The sequence below is a fragment of the Perca fluviatilis genome, chromosome 4, assembly GCF_010015445.1.
Source record: "Perca fluviatilis chromosome 4, GENO_Pfluv_1.0, whole genome shotgun sequence".
NCBI classification, from domain to species: domain Eukaryota; kingdom Metazoa; phylum Chordata; class Actinopteri; order Perciformes; family Percidae; genus Perca; species Perca fluviatilis.
This window is the reverse complement of record NC_053115.1, coordinates 15,034,435-15,061,042: the sequence shown is the minus strand read 5'-3', so window position 1 is coordinate 15,061,042 and position 26,608 is coordinate 15,034,435. Positions and strand designations below refer to the sequence as shown.

Here is a 26,608-nt window from a genome sequence, read left to right as displayed (position 1 = left end):
ATATCTGATTTCCACTAGGGAAACTTGGCCATTGTGCAGCAGCATTTCTGAGGTTTATTGGAATCAGGGGCCATATTCCCAAAGGTGCTCTTAATTTTTATAACAGCGTTCTCTGTTTAAACACTTCCAGCTGCCCCACAACACAGTGATTCACTGATTAAGCAATGGGTTTACAAAGGAGGGAGAAGATAGGAGATTGTGCAATATTCAAGAGGTTTACTTAAAGACCTGAAAAAATGTCCGCCCCCCCTGCTTTCTGACACCCCCAGCTCTCCATTTTCCTCCACCTTTGCTAAACAGAAATGGCTCCAGCGAAAAGACTTTTCAATCTCCTCCCATTCTCTCCCCTCCTCCTCCTCCATGCATCATCCCCCTATCCCTCCCCTTTGTCTGTTCCCCAGAGGTGGGAAAACAGTCTGGATTCATTAACTGCAGCTCTGTCTGTCTCAAACTATGCTATAAAAAAACAACACAGCATAATTGAAAAAACAGGACCAGACGCCTTCTTCATCTGTTCCCTACTTTCTCTAAACAACTTGTTTTCTACGCGTTTCCTCGTTCATCTCTCTGCTCCCTGTTGGTCTAAGAAAAACAACAGCCGAGTGGATGTCGAGATAATGTACTTAACGTGTATTGCTAAATGGAGCAATGCTAGGCAGAGTTTTTCTCCAATAACTGTATGTGGGAGTACAAGTGAGGGGAATACATCTTCACAGGCACACACCGCTCGTACTACGCTGCTCACACAGGGGGATCAATAGTGTAGTTATATCAGTGGCATTACTTTTAAAAAGGAGCTGATATGGTTCTTATACCTCCAAACTGTCACTTTTAAAGTGTGATTGAAGCTTTAACACCAACTGCTCATACACCCCCACCCCCCACTTCCCCTCGCCAACCTCACGCACTCCAAAACACTCCCTCAAGCATCTGGCGAAGGCGTCACAGCAGAAACACACAGGAAGAATGGCAAAAAAAAAAAAAGAAGAAAAGATCCAGAAGCAGGAGGGGAAAGACTGAGTGGATCATTTGAGGGACTAAAGTGTAGACTAAAAAAGAAATGAGAGAGAGAGAAAGAGAGAGAGAGAGAGAGAGAGAGAGAGAGAGAGAGAGAGACACACACACACACACACACACACAGAGAAAGAGAGAGCGAGAGAGAGCGAGAGAGAGCAAAAGAGAGCAAGAGAGAGAGAGAGAGAGAGAGAGAGAGAGAGAGAGAGAGAGAGTTTAAAGCTGAACAAAGTGTTGAATGTTGAAAGGAGAGAAGATTGAAAATGTGCTGACCGGCTTGCCTTTTAACTGCACATGACCTCTTAAGGAGATTGTAGGCCAGTGTCTGTGCTAAGCAGCACGCTGTGGCTCACTTTGCAGGGGGAGCAGGTACTGTAGGTCTTACAGTACAAGCAGGGAAGGAAGGCTTAGTGACAGCTCTGGGATCAGCCCTCCTGTGCATAGCATGGAGCATCAGCATCTAGAGTACTACTGAATGTTAATCTAGCTCAGTTTCAAAGGGAATGTAATAAAAGTGAGACAGAGGGAGAGTGATCCGAGGGAGGGGGGGGGTGAAGACACATCTGGACAACTCATCTGTGGCATACTGAGGTCATGAGTCACTCCAACCACACACACGTCATTTCCTGTAAGTTCACCCCTGCCATTGGTTGCTGCTGGCTCCTTCCATGTTAACTGTAAGCATAAACCTGCTCCTCCTATTCTGTCTCTCACACGCCAGCAGCCTGTCCAAAAGACCAACTCTGCTATCTGGCAGTCGCTTCAGATTATGGACTGGAACAGAGAAAATTTCTCCCTTTTTTTTTTTTTTTTTCCCTTCTTTTTTTTTTTTTTGTTTTATTTTTTTTTTTTTTTTTAAAATTTTTTTTTTTTTTTTTTTTTTTTTCTCACATCCAGCACATGTCATCTAGTGATTTGGTTTTTTTTTTTTTTTTTTTTTTTTTTAATTTTTTTTTTTTTTTAAATTTTTTTTTTTTTTTTTTTGTCTTTAGTACATGTTTTGGTTGTTTTATTCTGCAAAACTGTCACATGAGGAAACTACAAGCACTTTTTTTTCTGTCAGTTTGTCCCATTAACAATCAAAATACCTTCAAATGGCATCTCTCTTTTTCTCATTCACATAATGACAGGAAAACAGTAATATTTGTCACTCGGATACAGAAAGTGCATGCTTTCTTATTTCAACAATACAGCTCTCAATCCTCATAATCAGTCATGAACATCCTGTCCATGCTCCTCAATGCAGCCGGTTCTCCCTGTGTCCCTGTGTGTGTGTGTGTGTGTGTGTGTGTGTGTGTGTGTGTGTGTGTGTGTGTGTGTGTGTGTGTGTGTGTGTGTGTGTGTGTGTGTGTGTGTGTGTGTGTGTGTGTGTGTGTGTGTGTGTGCGTGCAGGAGTGCTGCAGTGTGTGTGGGGGACAGCGGTGGAGAACCCAGCTGAAGCTGTTGGAATTTCCTGCAAATTCTTCTGGTCCTTAAATTATCAAGTCCAATGTGAGCCGAGGTTCTGCTTAAAGCTGCATGGTTATAGCAACAGTGATAATCATTGCTCTTGTGATCATAATTATTAAGCACAAATACATGTTTTTCCTAATAGGAAATCTCCATATTAGTGTGGCACTGTCTCCGTAATTTTGAGGAGGATGTCTTTTTTCCTGCATGAGCCTGATTGTCCTGTATAATGTGCCAATAACAGATGTGGCGTTAGAAAGGCTCAAAACAGAGAGAGAGGTGCCTCAGGCTCGATCTTCCTCTTATTACTGTGAGGGACACCAAAATGTCTTATGCATAATTTTTTTTATTGTTCAGAGCTTGCCTGATATCATCTGGTTTGAAATGAACATATTTTGAACTGACAGCTACACCGCACTGTGCGAGCATGTGGAAGGCAGAGCTGCCCGACTGTCATCATTCGGCCCTTTCATTTTCTCTGATGGTCCGCGCTGAGAGTCATTTTAGTCATGTTAATGCATTCTATAGTCACATGGAAAAGGGATGTGAACGGAGACGAGCGGCTGCATACTGAGTGGATGCGATCGGTTAGAATGCTTGTATGCAAGTCTAAAACAGAGAGAGAAAGGAGGGGAATAAAGCTGAGCTATATGATTCCATACAATTATAGAAGGTCTGCATTATACACATTATATAGTGTTGTGTACACATCAGAAGTGGAGTTCAGGGATTGTGGAGAGAACCAAGTAGGGCAGGGCAGAGAATATGAACACAATGACTAAGTGAGTGAGAAATGCAATGTTGTTTTAATTCAAGGCAAAGTCCTTTAATTAATGTTTCCGGATAAGTATGACAATGCAGATAGTTCTAAACCATCTGTCAACCAACTTTCTAAAAGATACAATGACGCATTCCTGCTGTCTTTGTGTGAATACATGTGTTGTTTCTGGGGCTGCTTTCCCTCTGATTCACAGTGAAGACAAGCTGCCCGAAAACCAGAGCGCAACACAGCTAGGAACTTAAAGCAAGGAAGTGACTAACGGAGAGAGGGGAAGCGCGAGTGGGGTTTTTCGACCCGCAGGTTGTTATGGTTAGGTAGGAGCACACTGAGGAGCACCCACGTAAACACGCCTGCACTCAGTCACGCTCCTTAGATCTCCAAGGTCTGTCTTTTGGTGTCATTATACAGATGAAAAGCCTCTTTTTGAAACGAAACGTAAGACATGGAAAAACACAGCTGCTTTTAATGTGCTGCCACGATATATCTGTGACTCACAGGCTGTGCACAAGCACATAGGTATTGATGCTCAGTTCAGTTTTGGCTACATTTCTGGAAATTTTTTCTCCACCTGTACATTTGACTTTAAAAGTAAAACACATTTGAATTCACTCAGACCAACAAGCCCAGCCAAATCGCCTTCTGCAAATGATGCAAACCTGACAAACATGATATTTCAAGGTGAGGATCAGCCGAGGCCTGTAGCCAAAGGTTGGGCTTTGCTACCGATAGGTGGTGGAAGGCCAAAGGCAAATCAAAATGACTTATATTCTGATTTGTTAGATGCATGTCACATAGGCAGATATCTGATTGCAATTGCATTCAAAAACGTCTGGTTTAATGTGCTTTTACTGCATTTACCAGCTTATATAAAAAGGCCTATTTCTAGTAAATACGGTTCGGACGTGTGTCCAACAAACTTGTGTGTCGAAACAAACTTCTAGCCAGCTTATTTCATATTTTCACGGTCCACCTGCTGAAGGACCTGTGGCCGAAATGGATTTCTGCTGTGCCACTTTTTTTTCCCTGTATTTTCATCTTCACTCATCTACGGAGCTATCAAGTCTGTGCTTCTGTGCCAGACTTGCATGAACAATGGAAGCACGGAATGGACTTTTCTCAGTGAAATACTATACAAATAAATTCTTGCTCCAAGAGATAAAGTGTGACTTAATGGGCAAATATACATGAAATGTATATTACATGGATATATAATACATTTTCTGGAGAGTGGAGCAGGGCATTTTTCACTGTGTGAAATACCACAGGTGGTGTACAGTGTTGTCCTCTGGCCTTATATGTGGCCTCCAGGAATCAAATATCCTGAAACGTTACAATGCACATATACACACACACACACACACACACACACACACACACACACACACACACACACAACATATATATACACAATACCTTGTTGCAGCGTGAGGCAATTTTTTTTTTTTATTATGTGTCGAGAACTGGGCTGTGTGTGCCTGTGCAGATTATACTGTACTTTATAAATACACCAGGGTGAAGTTGCATGCTGCTGTGGTGTACTCACGGTGCAGGCTGAGGGAGATGTTGATGACTCTCTCCTCTGTGAAGCTCTTCAGATTGGGGATCTTGGCACATTTGAGGTGTGTGGATGAGGGAGCATCTCCTACATGGATCCAGCAGACAGTCTCCTGGGCGTAGAGGAAGTCCATGGCCGTGGTTTGCTTGGTGCTGGTTGACAGAAGGCTGTGGACCGTGGTGCCGCTCAGGGAGGTAGCTTGGATGTTCTGGGAGTTGGCGATCAGCAAGACAGGCAGACGGTCTACTGGCACTAGAACGTGGCATGAACATAAGTAACGGTTAACAGAAGGAATGTAAATAGATCATCCGCACAGTCTCAGTCAGGACAGGATTACATTCAGTCCTGCTGCTGTCTGCTGGTCCTTACCATTCTTAGCCTTGCATGAGCGGTTATCTGGTTGGGACAAGTAGCCCTCCACACAGGAACAGGTGTAGGAGCCTTCAGTGTTGGTACAGGACTGACTGCAGGTCCCATACAAACTGCACTCGTCAAAATCTAAAACCACAGAAACCACAGATGGTCTTATTGCTCAGGTATAGCAAATAACAAATTCTAGTTGAGAAATAGAACAGAAAATGCAGTACAAATGAACATATCCACAAATGGGACACAACAGTGCTGATTTAACTTTAAAAAACTAACAATTCTGTGTCTCCTGTTCAGTACATTTTTGCCAGAATAAGTTAGTGATTCATTAAACTTGTATGTTGCAGAAAATAACCATTATAACAGTGAGGTTGTTGCTCATCGATGCCTGTCACTCCTCTATAATGTCAGTGGCTGCTAACATATGAATGTTTCTAAACAGGCTTTTGTGGGAAATGCTCCACACTAACAAGGACCCTGAACTAACCACTGTGTGTTCTGCACTTGATTCATCTTTTCCAAACGCCTGAGTAAACACAGGTGCAGCTTCGGATGCTAAAAGAACTTCCGTGCTGATGTGGAGTTACCGGAGGAGATAAGCACGTAAGCTTATGTCTGAGGTCGATGCAAAATTCACATCCTGTCATGCTGGCTGTCTGCCACTTCATGCAGGAATAAAATACAAAGATCAACTTTTTTTCCTGACTTGATGATTAAATACTTGTGGCTCATACTTAACTGCAGGTATCACAGAGGGTGGCCATGGCAGAGCAACTCACCTTTGCACGTCTTTCCATCTGGGCTGATCTCGTAACCACTCTTACAGTAACAAGCAGGCCCTGCTGGAGTCACCGCACAGTTTTCCTGACAACCCACGAACGAGCAGTTGGGCATAAACTCTGGAGAGAGACAGAAGACAGGAGTGAGTCTTTAAAATAATATGCGTAGGAAGACATGAAGACGACAGACATTGTATAAAGAAGTGACTAAAGTCCCAAGGTGTTTATTTAGGTTTCTCTGGGGAATATTTACTGCTCAGCTGGGTGCTGAAGAGTACAAATACTTGATGTGTCTGGCTAAATTGTTGAACTATACTCTGCGGCCTCCTCCTGTCAATGAGGCAAATAAAAAATAAAATAAATACAACACATTCAGAGTCAGCTCAGTAACCCATCAAGTCATCATCAGCTTCAGAACTGGCTAAGAGATGTGATCTACAGTGTGGTTGTGTGACTGATTTCAGAAACGGACAGAGTTCTTAGATCTGTCCTATGAACAACAGCTCAGTACAAAAGCAGCAGAGATAGAAAAAAAAGAAAGTGCTAACAATGTGGACAATTACAGCAGGTCAAGCTAATAATGCACCATCACGCCAATTATTCTTTGCAGAACACAGTGCAGCTACTGTACAAGCATTATAATACTACTACAGTAACGGTGTAAACTAAAAAATAGTTCAGCAGACACAGAGGTGCAAGCCCTAAGCTTTGAATTACTTGTGAATAACAAATTAAATATCAAGATCATAAAAGGTGACCTGCCTCTTAACATGTGGAACCCCCTACCTGAGATCCACAAGCAAACTCACTAACCTCTTTTAAAGGTCTTCTTAAAACTTACTTTTCATCTCTTGGCTTTTTTGTAACTGATGGTATTTGTTGTAATTGCTAAAATTATTTTGTCTTGTTTTATAACTTGTGTTTTGGATTTGGATCTGTTGTTACTGTAAAGCATTTAGTAACTTTGTTTTGAAAGGTGCATATAAATTTAGTCATTTTTATTGTTTTCATTATAACATTTACAAAAAATATTTTTACATCCTTATTTTATGAAGAAAATATATATAATCATCCATAAATCCATATTGTGGATTACGATTTTAATAAGACTCATTTATACCCATACTCATACTCATATTTAGTTCTTCATGGTCCTGTAGAATTCTGTAGAGAATTATGAGTGCAAAGGAGTGGAAACTGAATGTATATGCACAGTAAAGTGTAAGTGATGAAATGTATACTAGTAATTATAGTCATGGCTGCAAAGTAAATTCTAAATTTAAGGAACCAATTTCAGTAAAGTGATTTTTCATAAGAGTTCCTGGATGTCTTCAGCTCATCTCACATGTAATAACAATAACAATATTTATCCCTGTAGTAACAGCTTTTTGCTGTACCAATCATTATCGATATCAACTCTAGCGTTGTTTCCATCACGACAGTACACGTGCAATCACTGTATGTCAGCAAATTGTAAATATGAGTCTAGAAAGAAATAAGTTTAATGTTTGATTGTGAATTAGTCGCATCAAAATGTTATTTTTACCTGTATGTTTTAAATCTTTAAAATATGACATAATTTTAAGGAGTGTTAAGGTGGATTGTTCCTTTAAGTAAAACAAATATTACATACAAAGTCTGTAAATGGAAGACTCAACAGAAATCAATGAATACTTTGGCTCTGAACTCAAAACCAATACCTCCCCGCTAAACCCCGAGCATCTCCAAGGCTACACACGCATCAAATATAGAAGGGCACAACCACAACGCGCTGCAATCACACCTTCCGATCAGCTGACCGACACATAATGGAATCTCAGTAGAGTTTTCAACTGTGCACTGCACATCCTGTGAGATATAAATCAACACACAGTGAGTCATAGTCAAACAGACACAGTCGTGTCAAACCAGGCTGAGATCTATCAGTCACAAGTGATTCACTTTGCCCAGAAAACACTGGCAGACAATTCACACTAACACAACACCTCCGGGGAGAGAGAAGAAGGATCAGGAATCTCACCACAATTTCAAGATTAAAGAAACAAAAGCCCACAGTCGTGGTGCAATACTGTACAGCAGAGGTGGAAGAAGTATTCAGATCCTTTACTTAAGTAAAAATAGTAATACCGAAGTGTAAAAATACTCTGTTACAAGTAAAAGTCCTGCACTGAAAATGTATCATCAGGAAAATGTACTCAATGCAGAAAAATCCTCACAATTTAGAAACTGGAAACGATCTAAGCAGTTCTGTGATTAATCGGCTAATCATTTCAGCTGTACTTGTAGGCCGTTATATTGTTGGGTAGTTTAATTTATAATAAAACATTTTATAAACTACTATGTGTTTTTTGTGCAAAAATCTTAATTATTTTAATTTGTAAAGCTTTCAGGTGGAGCAAAAAGTAAAATATTTCTCTCTGAAATGTAGTGGAGTAGAAGTAGAAAGTGACATGAAAAGAAAAGACTCAAGTAAAGTACAAGTACCTCAAATTTGTATTTACATACAGTACTTGAGTAAATGTACTTAGTTACATTCCACTACTGCTATAAATTGAATATATTGTATTTCTGGATTAAAGCAATCAATAATAGAGTTAAACTTGAAGAAAAAACTAAACTAGCTTTTTGCAAACTAGCATTTTCAGCTATTATCCCCGACTTTTAAGTCATCTGCTCTCTATGAGAATAAACACCAAATGAGTTACTCCATATAACCAGCGTCTTGCTGCCAATCCCCACATATTAAATCCGCATTGAATATTATAGACAAGTACACAAGTCTTCCTGCTGCACTCCAGAGGCTTGCTGGGACAACCACAGTTCAAATTACAGACATGCCCGGAATTTTCCAAAACAAGTCTGAGCCTCGAACAACCGAGATGTGTTTAGAAAACCAACATGGGCAACAATGTAAACAACCAACTGTGACACATACCACAACATATTTATTTTGAGCAAATAAAAGTACAGAAAATTGCTCTGTTTTGGTTCAGGATGCATACCACTTCCAATCAAATGACCCCTGACCGGAACACTCATAACCCCTTAGAAAACAAAAGATGTCAACGAAAGATATTTATGTTACATCTCAGAGCCTCAGGATGAAATAATGATTTCATATTTTCTTAGATTCTTAGTTGTTGGATTTTGAACAGGTTGGAGGTAAGAAAGGCAGTTGTGCAGTATTTGATTTGTCTATCATCAGTCGTGTCCCTCTGCTAAACTTTTGATAGACATAACTCCCAAATAGAGGAAGTCCTCAGTTCCCTTCAGACCTTCACCCTTTCCTGTAATTATCCATCTATCCGGAAAAAGATATAAAAGTTTTTTGCACAGTCTAGTTCTATTTTCGTATCAGTGTGGTCATCTTGGACAGCAAATTCTTGTACAGGACATTACTTTCTTTAGACTCATCATATATTGCTTCCTAGTTTGGAGTTTCAACATGATAACTTCCCTAATTTAATTTTTCAAAAAGAATAAATTAATGAGCATCTTGCTCCACATATACCCAGACACGGGATGCCAAACATGCAGTAGGTTGTGTCTCCGTACAGCATACAGAACTGTGGCAAAAAAAATAAAAATAAAACACAAAATGTTTTTACATTGATGTGTTCAATCAATTTGTTACTGTGACTTTAGTGTGAAGATTACGGGGGTGAGACAGAGCCAGAGACACAGACAGTATGGACAAGCACAATCAATGTAATTTTAACCTGCACACTTTCATATTGCATATCCCAAAAATGTGTGCGTGCGTGTGTGTCCGTGTGCGTGTGTGACAGTGATACCTCTGCAGTGTGGTCCCTCATCCCAGCCGTCAGTACAGTCTGGAGCCCCATTGCACAGTTTGCTCATGTGGATGCAGAGCTCTGTTCCTCCACACTGGTACTCATTGGGAGGGCACCGTGATATGGTACTGTGTGGACCTGAGGAAGACAAAAACAAGTATGGTTGACTGAAAAGGTGTATAATAATCCTTTGTATAACTGAGTAAATGTTTTGCTACTCTACACCATCTTGTAAAATGTCATACCAAACTATTACTAAAATTGCACTGTACCACCTTACCTGTGAACACTCCAGCTGTGCCACTCCACAAACCCTGTTACAAACTGGTTTGTTTGGAGCCATGACGGCACATACAGTATAGCACTGTGTATTTTCTAAGATTAATCTTACCCTGGGATTTTCATATGTCACATGCCTTCTCCCTTTGTCTCTTTCATCGATTTTGTCTCGACTATAAAGCGTTCAGTAAAGCAGAAATGCTACAAAATCAATCTTTATAAAACACTGGCCTTTCATTCTGCCAGTGGATGACAGATTTTCGAACAGACAACATGAACTGTGTCTGACAATGTATTTGTCAGACTGAAGCAACACAGAAATGTTTCTCTACCATCTCCCCCGGTAAGTGCACATCAAGCTATCTGTTCCTTCATATTTGTGGATGCCACCGCTGTGGTGGGTCTCATCACAAACCATAACGCACCAAGATACAAGACAGAAGTAAGCTGGGTGTGCAGCAAACAATCTGGAATTCAATGGGCCAACTTAGTCCTGGCATATGAACTGGAAAAACTCTTAAATATTATCAGACAATTACAGGACAGCAATACGGGACATTTCTGAGTGTGAGCTGTTCTGTTCCTTTACCTTGTTTCCTAATACTTCAGCCTTTACCTTCTCATCAATCATGAATTGACATTCATCTTTTCCTCTTGCCAATTTAGCAGAAAGAACCATAAGGCAGAAATTCAGAGAACCGTTCTGGCTGGCAAAGATGGCCACAAGAGAAAACTAGCAGGAACTAAAAACACACAATTGCCTTAGTTGGAACTGGTCAAATAACTACCTACCCTGTACATCTACAGCATAAACACATCCATCCCACAGGCAAAACACCAATAAGCACGCCAGTGTAGTGGCATGCAGGCCTGCTATAGTACTATGTGCTAAAAGAGAACTTTGGGTAGCCTGGTGCTACCAGACTATTGTACATTTCATTTGTACAGAGTCTGGCCACTCTCCATTGACAAGTGTTAACTTCCTTGAAGGCGGGTACTCTGTTGAAGTTTAAAACTGGATCTGCCATAACCATCTCACATCTTTCTAGCGCACGTCCTCAACATCATCGTTCTCAGCCACTCCCTCTGTTTGCTGATTGGACCGTCAAATATTTGGCCGGAGAAAACCCAAGAATATACTGCAAACCCAGACGGAGTACTGAAGGAAAATGAAAATTGAGCGGAAGTACGTAGGAGGGCGGAGCCAGGCTAGACTTTGGGATCCCTGGGAAAGAAAACATATTCATCTTGAGTGAATATGAGTTTGGCCAAAACTGAATGGTTTGAAGTGAATGTATTGCTAAAATCACTGCTTTTCTACTTAATGGCCTTATTACTGAAATCTTTTTCTTGGATGAGGTTTCCTGCCTTGTGACTCTGACCAGTCTTTCATCCACATAAAGAATGACTCAGCACAACTTCTGTCCTTAAATCCAACCAGCCCATGTGTTGCCAACAACTCTGTGCTGTATGTCCAATCTTCTGTCACCACTGTCCGAGTCTGTGAGATGCCTAAACCAACTAAATTTATATACCCGACATATATTATATTACGACAAAAGCATACAGCTACCTAGGGTTGGGCATCGAGAACCGATTCCTACGAATCGTTCCAAAAATTACGATTCCATCGGAATCGTTTCTTTATTGGAATCGTTTGGAGGATTTGGTTTCAAATTTAACATGTGCAAGTTTTGGTTTCTGTAGCAGCTAGGCGCTTGTTGTGTTGCAGCCATGGAGCACTGTAAGAGGCGCTCTAGTCTGGCTTTGTTTTACGCTCGGTAAAACTGCAAACCACCATTCAATCAAAATAAAACTTTCCTCTTTTTGTGAAATAAGCATGTGACCTGTTTTAACTCCACCCCTCAAAGAATCGGAATCAAGAATCGATAAGAACCAGAATCAAAAGGAAGAATCGGAATTGGAATCAGAATTGTTAAAATCAAAACAATGCCCAACCGTACAGCTACCCTGATCAATAATTTGCTTACTGGTACTTTTAAAAAGCTCACTAATTAACACACTGTATCTTGTGCGTTTATTTCATGTTCATTCAACAATCATTTCTAATTACATTGGGAATTACGTGCTCTAACTCTTTCTTGGCGACCAGTTTCCTGGCAACCTAGCAATGAGAACAAAACTCGAGGAAGTCCCTGCACTCGACTGAGTGGCCAATGGATTAAACAACCAATATACAACATGTTAACAGGTCAGCTTTAGAGGTATATATTTTTAGAAGCCAGGCTAGCTGTTTCCCCGTGATTCCAGTCGTTGCTGCTAATCTAAATCCCGCTATCTGCTAATCTCGCTATGAACAGACATCCGCATCTGAATGCAGAATCTGTAGGCAACGGGAGAAGATTTTGGTATCGGAAGTGTTCTGGTTTCCATTCGTAGTCCGAGTAGTATTAACCACATTTGAGTGTAGTTGCATGCAGGTAAACAGTATGGGCTAGATTTACTAACACTAGCGCAGTTTGCGCTGCGTCCGTTTATGCGAGTTCGGTAATAGGGCACGCTATGCTTCCACATTTTGCGTAGTATTTGTCAACCCTGACACCCATCAGGCAATCAGCGTCTTCCTCCGCCCACTATACCGTAAATTGCACTGTAGCAAAGCGGTACTTGTGCTATGATATGGCTGAGTGCAGACTGCGATATTCCCACTGCTGATGCTATGACTGTTTGAAATGATCCTGATGCCAATATTTGTAATGTAGCGAGGAGTTTAACAACTGGTGGAATGGGATGTGAACGCTGAGTGGGAGATTTAATGTCATCTTTGATTTCTTCCAGTAACTCTAATATTGCATGGCTGCTTGATCTGTAAAGCTAAATGATGTTGTGTTCACTGACAAAGTGTGATTCTTCTGTTAAAAATATTTTCAGCCTCGCTTATGTCTTCGTCTTGCTCAAATTACTGTTGCCATTTCACCAGCGGCGTATAAAGGTCTACAAGGAAACTCGATTGCGGCTGGTTTAGACCTGCTTTTAAGAGGCGGAGAATTTCCCCCGCAGAATAGAGGCGCGCTCTTACTGACAGTCTTTGTAAATACCACGGAATATAAATAGGTGCACTTTGCGCTTATCCTCCCACCTTTTTGGGTGGAACTCCCATCTCTCCACGACCCTCCCGACAACGCATATTGAAAGCACAACTTGTCTCTTCTCGCTCATGTGGCAGGCAATCTGCGATTTTACCCAAGTGCGCCTTGTTTGTAAATATGCCGCATCGGTTACGTCCGTCTTTGCGACCAATTAGCGCCTGGAAACAGGCGCAAACGGCTTGATAAATCTAGCCCTATGTGTGGAAAGCAAAAGAGGTGGAACGCATTGCCCGGAATTCAATCTCCGATCCAATTGGCTATCATCTGATATCACCTTTTTAAATATATAATAATAATAATAATAATAATAATAATAATTATAATAATAATAATATTATATATATATATATATATATATATATATCATATTTTAGAAATAGAAATTAAAGTGGTATTAATCTTCTCATCTAACTCTCAGCAAGGAAGCAAATAAGTCAAAGATGACATTACATCTACCCGATGCATGACATCTTGCTTCCTTCCTTCTTTTTTTTTGGATGCATGAACTTTATTTGAAACTGATCACTTCTCTATAGCGCTCATCATTCTCAGCCCATGTGGAAAGTCAAAGTGTTGGCCTTACTTCCTTCTCCTCCTCACTCACTCTCCTTCTTTATCTCCTCCCATCATTTTCCCTCCAACATCTGTTGACCCATTTACAGTAAGTGTATAAGACGGAGGGCAGTGTGTGGAAAACGAACACAGTGAGAAACAAAGACAGAGAAAGTTGGAGAGAACACCTCATACACAGGAAATGGACAGAGCCCCACAAGGCTTCATTCTTGAGCGAGCTGGCAGTGGTCGGTGGAGCCGCAGTGGAAAAGGCATTGCTAATTTGAATTAAACAGGGTCTTTTATCCTAACATTCCTCTACTGTGAGTGAGCCAGGTTAACAGGCCCAAAAGTTTTTGTTTTTTTCTTTGAGAAGTTTCTGTTTGCTCTGTTTCTCTACACAGCTCGTTGAATAGTTCAGTGAAAGATCTACACAGGCTGGCTGGTACAGCTTCAACTATTCTGTTATTTAGCTCAATAAGGGCACCCAAGGAAAAGGAAAATCATCCTGGTGTTCCCATCATCAACTCATACAGGCTATCCTTGTGACAGAGCCAGTGGGTGAAAACCAAGGCTGAAGATTTAATTATTCTTTTCCTATGGAGAGCTAGAGATTGTTCCAAGGCTTCACTCCTCTGCTGCAGACGTCATAGACACGACAGATTTACTTTCTCCCATAAGTCTGTCTGACGCAACAAATTTGTCCGAGCAGTTTAAACCTTCATCAAAATTACGTTCAATACCAATATAGAAGTGATAGTCACTATTAGAGGCTGTATGCTGGATTTCAGACACTTTGCACGAGTGGAGCATTTAAGCCGCTATACATAGCGGTAGATCACATGCACTTTTCCAGTACTAGGGGTGAGGGGGGGGGAGGGGGGCAAGAGAACTAAGGCCATTGTTTGAATCACACAAATCGGCTGTGACCCCTAACAAAGCAGGCTGAGCTGCAGTGTTGTAAGCAGCGTCACGTGTGAGGCCTGATCTGAACCGTGGCACGGCCACCTGGAGGGAGAGCAGGGGAAATGGCGAGGGCCACGGGGACACAGTGGTGAAAGGGGAGCTGGCACTTTCTAAGTATGTGCTGTTTTAGGATTAATATTTAAAGACACATTTCCCTTGCTTGGACAGTTCATACTTTCATGACTCTTGAGTTTTTTTTTTCTCACAAGTAAGGTTTTTTTTGCAGATTTATTAATCTTGGAAACGGTCTCTTGATCTGTGTCTCCTCTCCAGTGGCAGAAAAGAGGCCCAGCTGACTGAGAAGGAGTCAGGATCTGGGTCTGGATCAGGCTGTACCGGAGCCCAAAGCTTGTTAGGCTGTGGGGATTTTCCATTCACTAGTTCATGCTTCCCCTCAATATGGTAGTCAACACAATGCTTGTTCAACCGATAACAAACACACAAACAAATAATGAGATGCTGCCAGTGCTAACACATAAAAGGGACTTTATGTGGGCCAGAATGAGGCCAACTGTAGAGAGCAACGAGGCTACCCGCTGCCTTGAGTTTCTTCTAAAAAAACTACAGATGCTTCAGCATATGAAACAATGGCAGAAACACACATACATATCCTACTAACAAGCACGATAATTAAAAATAATCCTGCTACTTTACACAGACATCAACCATCCAGATATAGCTGAATAATTTAACAATGTTGATCCATGAATATACCTCATGCATAAATAGCATTACACCAGTTTACTGCCAGCAGCTCTTAATGACATACTAATACTGGGTTTGTCTGACCACTGATGGCCATGTCCTCATGAACCGGCTGGCCCTCCCTGTCATCTTGGCCCACAGGACATGATTTCTTGGACGGAGCACCCGAATCTTGACCAATAAGCCCCAAGCCCATTGACCTCCCTCCTTCATCTGCCCTGACAAAGAAACGAAACTCTAAACAACTAGGACACGGCACTGATAAAAACAAGACGACACCAGAGCTTCATTTAGGTTAAGAGAGGACGGAGTGGCTAACATCGGAGTGTGTTATATTCATGTTGCCACTCAACACAGTCTTGTCAAAAAAGATCACAGGCAGCAAAAGAGCAGGCACAGCAACAGCTAGCCACAGAACGCTGAGGGTAACAATGCTACGGTTTATTTCTGACAGTTATCCTATAAACATTTCACTCTGCAAGTGGAACACAACACATTAACCTGCCACTCCAACCACACCTTAAGGTGCCTCCAGAAGAAGTGGGTTTATTTTCAGCTCCATGAATTCCCTTTGTCAAGGCGGCAATCACATCTTGGTTTAACAATGTTTTTGTACAAATTGACCGCATTAATGCAGTTTAATATAACCATATCTGGCTTTCACCTTGGTGGCAGACTGTGTGCCTTCTCTGATGATTGGATCTTTGGTCTCTGGCTCTCTCTCCTTATCCCTTTTCTTCCAAGATATCAAAACCACATTTTCATTCCTTCCTGGGGGGGCTTCTGGGGTGGCTGGCAGGGTGACAAGCAAAGCAGGAAGGCTAAATCCAGCTCTCAAAAGCACAACAAACTGAGCCTTCTCCAAACACAGCAGCAGCACCACTGCTCCTCAGGGCACAGAAACCACTAAGCAAACAGTTCTATCAGCAAAGTAAATTGCAATATTCATACAGAACAACACCACCACATACCCCCAACCGAATAAATAGATTGATCTTTATCTGTATTTTTAGGTCATTCATCCCGCACACACATTTTTCCACAAGCTTATGCACAAAAGGACAGATCAAATAACACACACGGACACTTTTTTGTATCTCTTTCTCCCTTTTCACTCACAAACACACAGATGAAAGAAGAAAAATAGATCTATTTCTATCTATAAGGTTCTTACGTAGCGACTCTATTTCTCAGATTGAAGAGATTTATTATTTGATTCATTCGCCACCTATTTCCTCACAGTGGACCGAGGATTAACTTAAAACTATTTTTATTATGCAAGTTTTTCTTGTAAGGAGCAGAGATGGGCCATGCTGCTGCCCCAGAATGACTTAAGATCTGAAAGGCATTTAGGTCTGTTTTGGCTTAGAGTTCTTACCCAGAAATCCGACTCATTTTAATCATCACAAATTAAGTGCCAAGCCCCTCTCCAGTAATTTTTATTTGTTAGTTAGGGCACTAGAAAACTAATTTAAAGGATAGACGACTAATTATCGCATAGAAAAACAGCTTTGCAAATGACAGGGGGCCAAGTTGGTTGGAAAGGAGGGTGAGAGTAATCGTCACTGTACAAGCCAAGAAACCCGAGGAGACAGAAATCAAACAATCACTGCAGACGATAAACTGTGCATTCAATAATGCAATCTCCCATACAGGATGTAGTCATTTATTACTGCTACTATTCAGACACAAGGTAGTTAATACCTTTAACAAGAAGGGGTGGGGGTGGGGGGTTTCAACCTCCCGCTCCCACATCATAAACCCTGCTCTATCTCTTTCTTGTCCCAGGCTTGCTCAAAGTCCCCCAATACACCCCCGCCCGTCGTAAGGGTGCCTCTGTCCTGCACCACCCCCTTCTGCAGAGAGGCCTGCTGGTATTACATAATGGTCTTTTTAAAATTTAAACCCCTGACACGCTTTTCTTGGCTAAACACAGGCCGGACTCTCTTGTCCTGCTTCAAGGGGCCAGCTTTGCCCTCTCTGCTGCCTTAGCCTCAAGTCCTCACATCCGGTGTGTGTGTGTGTGTGTTTTGTATATATATATATATATATATATATATATATATATATATATATATATATATATAGTATATATATATATATATATATATAGATATATATAATATAATATATATATATATATGTGATATATATATATATATATATATATATATATATGTGTTCAAAGATACATCATTATAAGAAACTGCAGTATATATATATATATATATATATATATATATACTGCAGTTTCTATATATGTCTTTGACCCTCATGAATCTCAAAATGCAATTTAGTTTGGCAGTGCTAAAAAATGTGCTATGTGTGCTAAAGATAACTTCATTTTAATGTACTCCTATCCCTGTGAGATGAAGTCATAGGAGACTACAGATCTTACATATAATTTCAATTTTAAATTGAGGGGTGCTTTGGATTCTTAGGATGATGATAGTGTGCGTAAAAGAGCAGATTGCATGGACATGCTCTCACACCTGCAGCCAGTTCTTGCAGGGACAGGGTGCTGCAAGGCGATAAGACTCTTTCATGTTGAGAAAAGGTTGTTTTTTTCTTGACATGTTGATGGCTATCTGGACTGGGTGGTGGCGGCTTTTAGGAGACAGTGGCCAGATCAAACAGATCACTTCCTCTTCCATATCTGAACAGGAAAACCACTGGCTTTGGGTCAAATTGACACCATTGATCAAATATATACCACCCCCCCTTATGTCTCATTGCGACTGCTGTGGGTCAAACACCTGAGTAAGTAGATTTTTTCTTTTGAAGGCAGTCTTTCATTTCTTTTGAGTCAGTGAGACGCACATTACATCATGAAAGATTGTGTTTTCCACTCTGAAAGTGGTGGTTACAAAAGTGCTTTATCTCCTAAAGAGCTAATTGCAGTCTAGGTGGGAACTGTCTGTAAAACTGCCCTTATTAAAGCCCAGGGGCAGAGGACATCATGTCAGCGTTACACACTTCCTGTGCTTCCAGGGCACATTCACTGCGCGTGGGAATATTTCAGGACCCCAATAAAGTCTAAAGCCTAAGGAAATGGAAGCTCTATGAGAGCCTCCACCCTTCCTAAAGGCTATCAAGAAAAAACTAAAACTTTATCTCCATTGCATGGTTTTCAATTGTTCATTGATTAGGAATGCAGATCAATGCTCTAAAAGGTCAAGCCCAGACAACCATTTTGTTTTTGTTTTTACTCTTTCAGTATCCCTCTATGCCAGTCTGACCCAGCACCCCGGGGTACAAAGAACAGCATTGTGGGGGTTACACAGCAGGGCAAAGCAGCTGCACTGGACAGTGACTGACTTCACTGGCAATAGCCAACACACTAACAAAGGCCACTGTGAAGCTCCATCCACATGAGTGAATAAATAAATCTCTCTCATGCATCTTTTCAACCAGAAGCATCTGCAAAAGCACCTTCACAAAGAGCACATTTATCACAACAATAAAACTGCAAAGACTTCTCAGTGTATGGGTGGTGTACATACAGTTTGGGATACATGCTCATAAAACATATGACAACATGACATTTCAAATCAGTTTTAGTTTCAGTATACATCTGATGAGCTACAAAAACTGTTCATCAACCATATTTAACTGGGCCGATATTCATTCAGTACGCCACAGCTTTGACACCCAACATCTGCTCTGCATCAAACATTATGTTTTTAAGCTGGCCAACTTGGTTTTGTTTTTTGACAGTTCGAGACTAGAGCCTCAGGAAACATAGGGAGAGAGGGGGAAGACGTGACAAAGATCTGAGCAGAATGATGGATGTTGTGGTTACACTGAAGTAAATTTTTTAAAATGGGTCCCAAATATATACTTTCATTCTTTAAAAGTTTCACTCAAACAAGAGTAAATAGTGTATTTGTTGGGGACTCATTTAATCGCAGATTTGGTCCACTAGCAACGATTTACTGAAGAAATATGTCACCCAGTGTCACTGCGTGGCTCATTGATGTAGTTGTACATAGATTTTGAACAACAATGTGGGTCTATGGCTCAGAGGAATATAAGGCTTTGGCTACTCAGGCAATACTTGTTAATAGGATCAATTAACTGATCGTTTTAGTCTTTTCAAGAGGTTTGTTGACGAAAAGAAAACTACAGTATATTGCCAGACATATACTTTAATTTCAGAAAGAAAGCCACAATTCCAATTAAAAGTACCCTGACAGACCAGTGTTTACTTCAACTTTTGTAATGCATCTTTACTTGCCACGTTCCTCACTAACAATCTCAAAATAAACTTCAACAAAACACAGCCACAAGTCTGAGGAAGCGAAGATAAGGACTGGCATTTATTTTGTCAGACTCACTTCTTGAGTTTTCCACCCTGACACTTAGAAACGTCAGGTCCCTACAGCATAGGTCCTATAACTGAGAATTTGGCAAAAGTTAGAGGGAGTAGCAGAAGACTGGAGGAGGATGGAGTCACTGTTGTTTCTGTCCCAGATAGAGACATGGAAGAAGGCTGACCCACGGATGAGAAGGGGGGGAAAAGAGCAGGTTGTGAAAAACAGCAGGTTTCTCCGTTGCTCTGGGCGAGTCTCTAATGACTTCCAGACCTACTCTCATACAGTCTCTGCGTCTGGACTGCAGCGACAGCACTCTACGTGGCCTCACTCACTCTCTCCCAGGCCACTCCCCACCTCAGAAAAGCAGCATGTACACACACATACACAGACACAGACACAGACACACACTGCCCCCCCCTACCCACCCAAAGCCCTCTGTCCTCTTAGAAAACTACAGGCGTTTCGGTCTGAGAGGCTGACCAAAAAGACACTGCTGCTTTCATCCACTCCCCAGGGATTCAGCCTTAAAACATCTCCACGCTAATGAAGAATTTCAAACGACGGCTGTTTTTTTTTTTTTTAGTACTACTTTCGGTTTGCCTCATGACTGCATCCTCTGTGGGTCTCAATGCGAAAAGAAATCACCTATATCAAAAAAGATTGGGCATGACAGAACTGTTTATAAGCAGAACGATCTCTCTCTCGCTGATAAAACATCCCATTGTTTTCTCCAGCCTGGCTGTGGTTAGCCAAATAAATCTAAATCAGTCAACGTTAGCTAACCACGACGGAGCATTAGGGCCACATCAAGGGGAAGAAAATTAAGGAGGAAGATTTTTTATTTATTTTGCATTTCGAGAATAAAGTCGAAATGTCGAGAATAAAGTCAACATGACGAGAATAAAGTTGAAAATACCATTTCGAGAATAAAGTCGACATGTCGAGAAAAAACTTGATATTTCAAGAATCAAGACGGACTTTTGAGAATAAACCAAACTACTAGCTTTACATTCAGTCTTCTACAAAATGCCTTGTGAAGGCCTATATGAACTCGTGAACTTCAGAATCGGTTTTAATAACAAGGAAATTCTTTCTCTTTTAGCGCATGAACACAGTATGGTGATAAGTTGCGTCTTTTCAGAAGGAGAAACCACACAAACTTGGAAGAGGTGGCCATACTCCTGCAAACTGAAATAGGGGCAAGAAGCGCACGTTAATAAGCTGTTAAAATGTTCAATGTGTTAACCTTTCCTGATCGCTTCGTTTCCGACCGTGATCAGAAAACCAGCGGAGACTCATTACCTCCAGGGCCCGCGTTATAACATGAATAACCATTAACTCTGCTCCGGTTGCATCTACAACACGTCTGCTTCCTCTTTTTCTATCTCTCTTCTGCCCACTTACCACACACACACACACACACACACACACACACACACACAGAGTAAGGCATGGATACCCGACCCGAGGCCAACGGGTCCCAACGGGTCCCAACGGGTCCCGACGGTACCCGACAGCCGGGCCGGGTTCGGACAGATCTTTGGAAATTATGGTCGGGGTCGGGTCGGGCTCGGATAAGGAATTTGTTGTAAAATGGTGCTGCGGCTCCTTTTAAGAGAGCTCAGTGCATGTGGTTTTGTGTGAGTGTGAGTGTGAGTGTGTGTGTGTGTGTGTGTGTGTGTGTGTGTGTGTGTGTGTGTGTGTGTGTGAGTGTGGTAAGTGGGCAGAAGAGAGATAGAAAAAGAGGAAGCAGACGTGTTGTAGATGCAACCGGAGCAGAGTTAGTGGTTATTCATGTTATAACGCGGGCCCTGGAGGTAATGAGTCTCCGCTGGTTTTCTGATCACGGTCAGAAACGAAGCGATCAGGAAAGGTTAACACATTGAACATTTTAACAGCTTATTAACGTGCGCTTCTTGCCCCGTAGGCCTATGCGCTGATGCGCTCATCTGTTGACATTTCTGAATGCCTTCCTACAGTTGCTTAATAAAAAGGGGCTTTCCACACAAACAAACGTACATGTGTCATTAGTATGAGAGGAAAAAAGATGAGATTTTAACTGTGTCGGGCGCGGGCCAGGCTCGGACAGAAAAATTCGGCCCGATCCGGACTCTAGCACTGAGCTCTCTTAAAAGGAGCCGCAGCACCATTTTACAACAAATTCCTTATCGCGCTGATGTGACCGAGTCCGACCCGACATCGACCATCATTTCTAAATATCTGTCCGAACCCGGCTCGGCCCGTCGGGTACCGTCGGGACCCGTCGGGACCCGTCGGCCTCGGGTCGGGTATCCATGCCTTAGAGCGCGGCACTCCAAGGACGTAACCATACCTGTCAAGTTTTGGATTTGAAAATAAGGGAAATTTTCCGGCGCCCACCATGAGCAGTCCCACCACCCCAACCAAGCTCCAGTATCCCTTACATTTTAAGACAGGTGTACAAGAAAGCTAAAATCACCACTTGATGCAGAATGCTGAAAACATTTACAATTTATAACATTGCTTGTCTTTACATTTACATTTTATTTTCATTCCACACATTCTTTTCATTTCATATTGATTTTCTTTTACAGTTTTTCTTTTCATTTCACATAACCTTTCTTTACTCTTTTAGTGAGTTATTGTACACATTTGTTGCAGACTTTGCATTCTTTAAGACTGTTTTGGAAGGAGTGTATTTGTGGGCTGGGCCAAAGTGGTTAATTTTACATGAGAGTAGAGCGCAAACAGTTCTGTTGTCTAACGTCTTCCTATTCTCTGTAACAATCTTTCGTACCATGCTAAACACCCTTTCTGAACTTGCATTGCTATGGGGAATGCATAGTAAAGCCTTCATAAGTTTTGGCAGCGCACCGTCTCTGTCGTAGCGTCCATCATCCGTCTGTTTTTTTTTCTGTTTTTTTCCCTGCGTTGTTACTCATCATCTGACCTCACACACTAACCTCGCGTCAACTGCCGCCTACAGTACTAGTAGGCATAGATATATGCTGTAGTAGGCTACTGCCTACTGCAGGTTATCGCGAGGCTAGTGACAGAGCTCAGATTGGGAATGTTTTTTTTTTTTTTACTCCGCTCGGGCCCGGGCTATTATTATTTTTTAATAACGCAGGTTAAAATACGGAAGATTTACGGGAAAATACTAATACGGGAGGACGGCGGGAAAGAAGGGTAAAATACGTGACTTTCCCGGCCAAAACGGGATACTTGACAGGTATGGACGTAACCCATATCTATGATGTTGCCTACATGGCAGCTGGCATGGCGGACAGTCGCTCTAATGTGATTAAGTGATAAAGGAGTTGAATTTATTCTCGTCATTTCAACTTTAATCTCGACATTTCGAACTTTATTTTCGAAATGGTATTTCGACTTTATTCTCGACATTTCGACTATCCTCTAAATGCAAAAATAAAAATAAAAAATCTTCCTCCTTAATTTTTTTCCCCCTTGATGTGGCCCTAATGCCCCGTCGTAGCTAACTGCTTTTAGAATGTGTTTGGAGGGATCAAACGCTACACTGACATATTAGCATACCTTTGCTATAACAAAAAATATATTTTCAAAAGCCTGCACAGCAGCTCTTCGATCTATTTCTGAGGTGGTTTTAGACTTGGTGACTCCACCTGTTGAATAGTATTCAAGTCAAATCGATCTACATAATTTGCACATTGCTAAAAGAGCATCTCCTGTACAGATAGATTGAAGAGGTTAAATGAACCAACTTTGCATTTTTTGAGATAGCCTAATTAAAATCAAAGGTTCGGCTAACATTTCAGTTTTTCATTTCACAATCAGGGTACACAAGAAGGTAGCCCAGAGTTTTTGGATACAATATATTGGACTGTTTAAACTCAGCATTTTATATTTTTTAAGACTTACAAACATCAGGCTCCTCGTCAGAGCCGTCTGGGCAGTCCTTCTCCCGATCGCAGCGCCAGCCCTTAGAGATGCACGTCACACCGTCTTTACACACAAACTGCTTTGGGCTGCAGGTCTTTGGAACTGAAAGGAGACAAAGAAAAAAGTGAATTAATTAAAAGATTTATGGTAGAAAAAGAAATAGCTCCTCTTGTGTCGGTGATCTTTATTGCTGAGGTCTCATTAGCGAGCGGGTCTGTTGTGTTCAGAGTCAATAGTGTCCCTCACTGGCCCTAATTAGGTCTTGGGAAGTTGCTACTTGATGGAGGGGATAGAGAATGGATACACAAAAACTCAAACACACACTTAAACTTGCTGCACCTAAATATCCAGGTCAGTGTTCATATGCCAATACTGGTGATGCAACCTGTCTGGAGGATATCAAAGAACATCTTCTTCTGTGGATTGTACCCCTATCATCCATTTCTCCTTCAATCCAACCTTCCAGGGAGAGAGAGAGAGAGAGAGAGAGAGAGAAAACTGCCCACTCCAGCCACAGCCAAATGGGGGAGCGTATTCAAACCCACACTAATTCAAGTCCTCTCAGAACAGCAAGTAAACACTTTGACACACACACACACACACACACACACACACACACACACACACACACACACACACACACACACACACACACACACACACACACACACACACACACACACAAAGCTGAGTCACCGGGCAGTCAGGGGAAGCTCTGAGTTGAGGTTCATACAACAATTTACTGCTGAGTGGGATAAATGAAAAACAGTTCTAGTCTACTGCAACTAAAAGGGTGAGGTGTGCACTCAGTATTTGGGATTTTACTAACTTTATTAAATATAAATGTTAGAGCTGACCTCACCCTTGTAGCGGTCTTTCATTAAGCTGCCATTGAAAAGTAAAGAAAAGAAAATTAATGGATTGGCTACTTAGGCTGTGCTATTCCTATTGTCCTGTTTCATAAGCAAGCCTTTTATTTCCATGCCCTCCATGTTATTTATTATTAAAATGTCTAACAAACTCATTTTATGGTGGGACTAAGGTTAGCACAAGTGGAGGACTGTATTTACATTTAATACTAGCTTTCTCCAGTGGTGAAGGACATCTTGATATGGAGCTCAACCTAAATACCATGAATTCAACCTGACATATTGCTGCACACATTCACAGACTCCCCACTTATCCACCTCTCTACCACTGTATGTATGTGTGTGTGTGTGTGTGTGTGTGTGTGTGTGTGTGTGTGTGTGTGTGTGTGTGTGTGTGTGTGTGTGTGTGTGTGTGTGTGTGTGTGTGTGTAGAGGGGCATCTTATTCTCTCTCAGAACTCCGAAGGATTTGAATTATTCATGAAATGCAATCAGGCCTGTGTTAAAGCGTTTCCTCTTTGCTGCTCATCCCTCTTCTTTTGTGCGTATTTATTTGTTTGTTTAGAGGTGTCAACATGAGCCATAGCAGGCAGCTAGTTGCGGAGCGTCTGTCTATTGTCTATTGTTTATTTGGACATACTTTAACGTGCTGTTAACTCGGCTTCCAATAATGACTGTGGGATGAGTGCACACCCGACTCAACTACAATATGCTGCTGACAGAGGCATATCAGGGCCCAGAGGAAGTAGGTCAGGAGGTTAGCTAGGTGAGGGTGAAGCCAGGCAACGATAAGTGTTACTGTACCACCAGCTCAGCCAGCTGTGATGATTAGAGAGAAGCAAAGGGAGTGAAGACAAAGTCCATGTCCAGAGCCGCCATTACAGTCAGCCTCAAGTCCTCCAATCACAAGTTTAAAAAAAAATATACAGTAGTTATAAACATAACTGCATGTGTGTTGAGTATTGTTAAGATTGTTTTATATCATTTATGAAGAGGCAATGAAATTTCTCTTTTGGGCCATTTTTCTTCTCCCTGCACACTACTTTCCATTGTTAGTGTTATGCCTTTGGTTTGAATTTCCCAATAAAACAGACTCAAATGCAAAAAATCTAGACAGTACAAACCACACCAGTGGTCAGGGTGGAGAGTACAGACAACTGGTGCATCTCACTTCCTCTAATTGCATCCACGATTCCTCACTGTGACGCACTTACTACTGCCAGCGCTGTTTTAAAGTGAAAAGTTTAACAAACATCCACACCTGCACAGGGTATCACAACAAAATTTGGTAATGTTGTTCGCCATCTCACTACAAGCCGCTGTACCAAATATGGTGAAAATCGGCCGTTAGGGGGCGCTATAATGAACGTAGACGCATTTTGGCAAATAAGGCAATGCATTTAAATGGGAAAAAAATTGCAATGGCAATATCTCTGCCGCAGTAAATGCTATCATCACAAAACTTTTAGTTAGAGATAATTGTTCGACATGCCACTCTGCGGCTCTACACCAGATTTGGTGATGATCACCCTTTAGGGTGTGCTATAATTGAGGTAGAAGCGTTTTGGCCTTTTACTCAATGAATGGGAAATTTGCCATTGCATTTCACTACACACTTTGGAGCTCGCACTTAGTCAAATTGCCTCGCCGCCATCGTGCTTTGGGTTCTCCTTTCGCGGGCTCCGCTTTCGTGGGATCTTAGCGTCATCAGGGGCGACTTGCACCAGGGGGGGGACTGGCGCCGGGGAGGCTTGGACCCCGTCATAACTGCTTGCAGTTCTAGTTTCTTTTGCACCTGTATGTATTGATATTCTGTTACATGATTTAATAATCCCCTTTATGATGTGAATTACAGTGGGAGATCCCTGAATGGAAATTACACCGATAGATGGTTAAAATAAATATGAATTGCTAGATAACAAATAATGACCTGCCCTCCTTCACTTTAATATTATTTGTAATAATAATCGGTTCAAAGGGGAAATGGCAGATCATGAGAAAAAAGATGAATGATGAAGGTTGTTTATGGTTTCTTTGTTAATCAGACCTACAGTTAACAGCCATCCAATAATTTTAACTAGACGGTCAAAAAGAAAAATTATTCTAAAATTGGGAGTAATCATATGTATTTGCACACCAACAGTATAACTGAAAAGTGTCACTTTCTTCTT

The 26,608-nt window shown here is 41.5% G+C and overlaps 1 protein-coding gene across 4 annotated transcripts in view; it reads right to left on the bottom strand.

Annotated features, from left to right (window-relative positions):
- The window catches only part of LOC120556827 (low-density lipoprotein receptor-related protein 1-like), a 98,686-nt gene that overhangs the window by 57,116 nt on the left and 14,962 nt on the right, over window positions 1-26,608 (bottom strand). For all 4 annotated transcript variants that reach the window (XM_039796560.1, XM_039796562.1, XM_039796561.1 and 1 more), the window contains exons 2-6: window positions 23,549-23,671; window positions 9,742-9,879; window positions 5,948-6,067; window positions 5,169-5,297; window positions 4,788-5,051 (exon numbers count right to left, since the gene is read on the bottom strand). In XM_039796560.1, coding sequence (XP_039652494.1) covers window positions 4,788-5,051; window positions 5,169-5,297; window positions 5,948-6,067; window positions 9,742-9,879; window positions 23,549-23,671 — 774 coding nt within the window. The remainder of the gene's footprint in view (window positions 1-4,787; window positions 5,052-5,168; window positions 5,298-5,947; window positions 6,068-9,741; window positions 9,880-23,548; window positions 23,672-26,608) is intronic.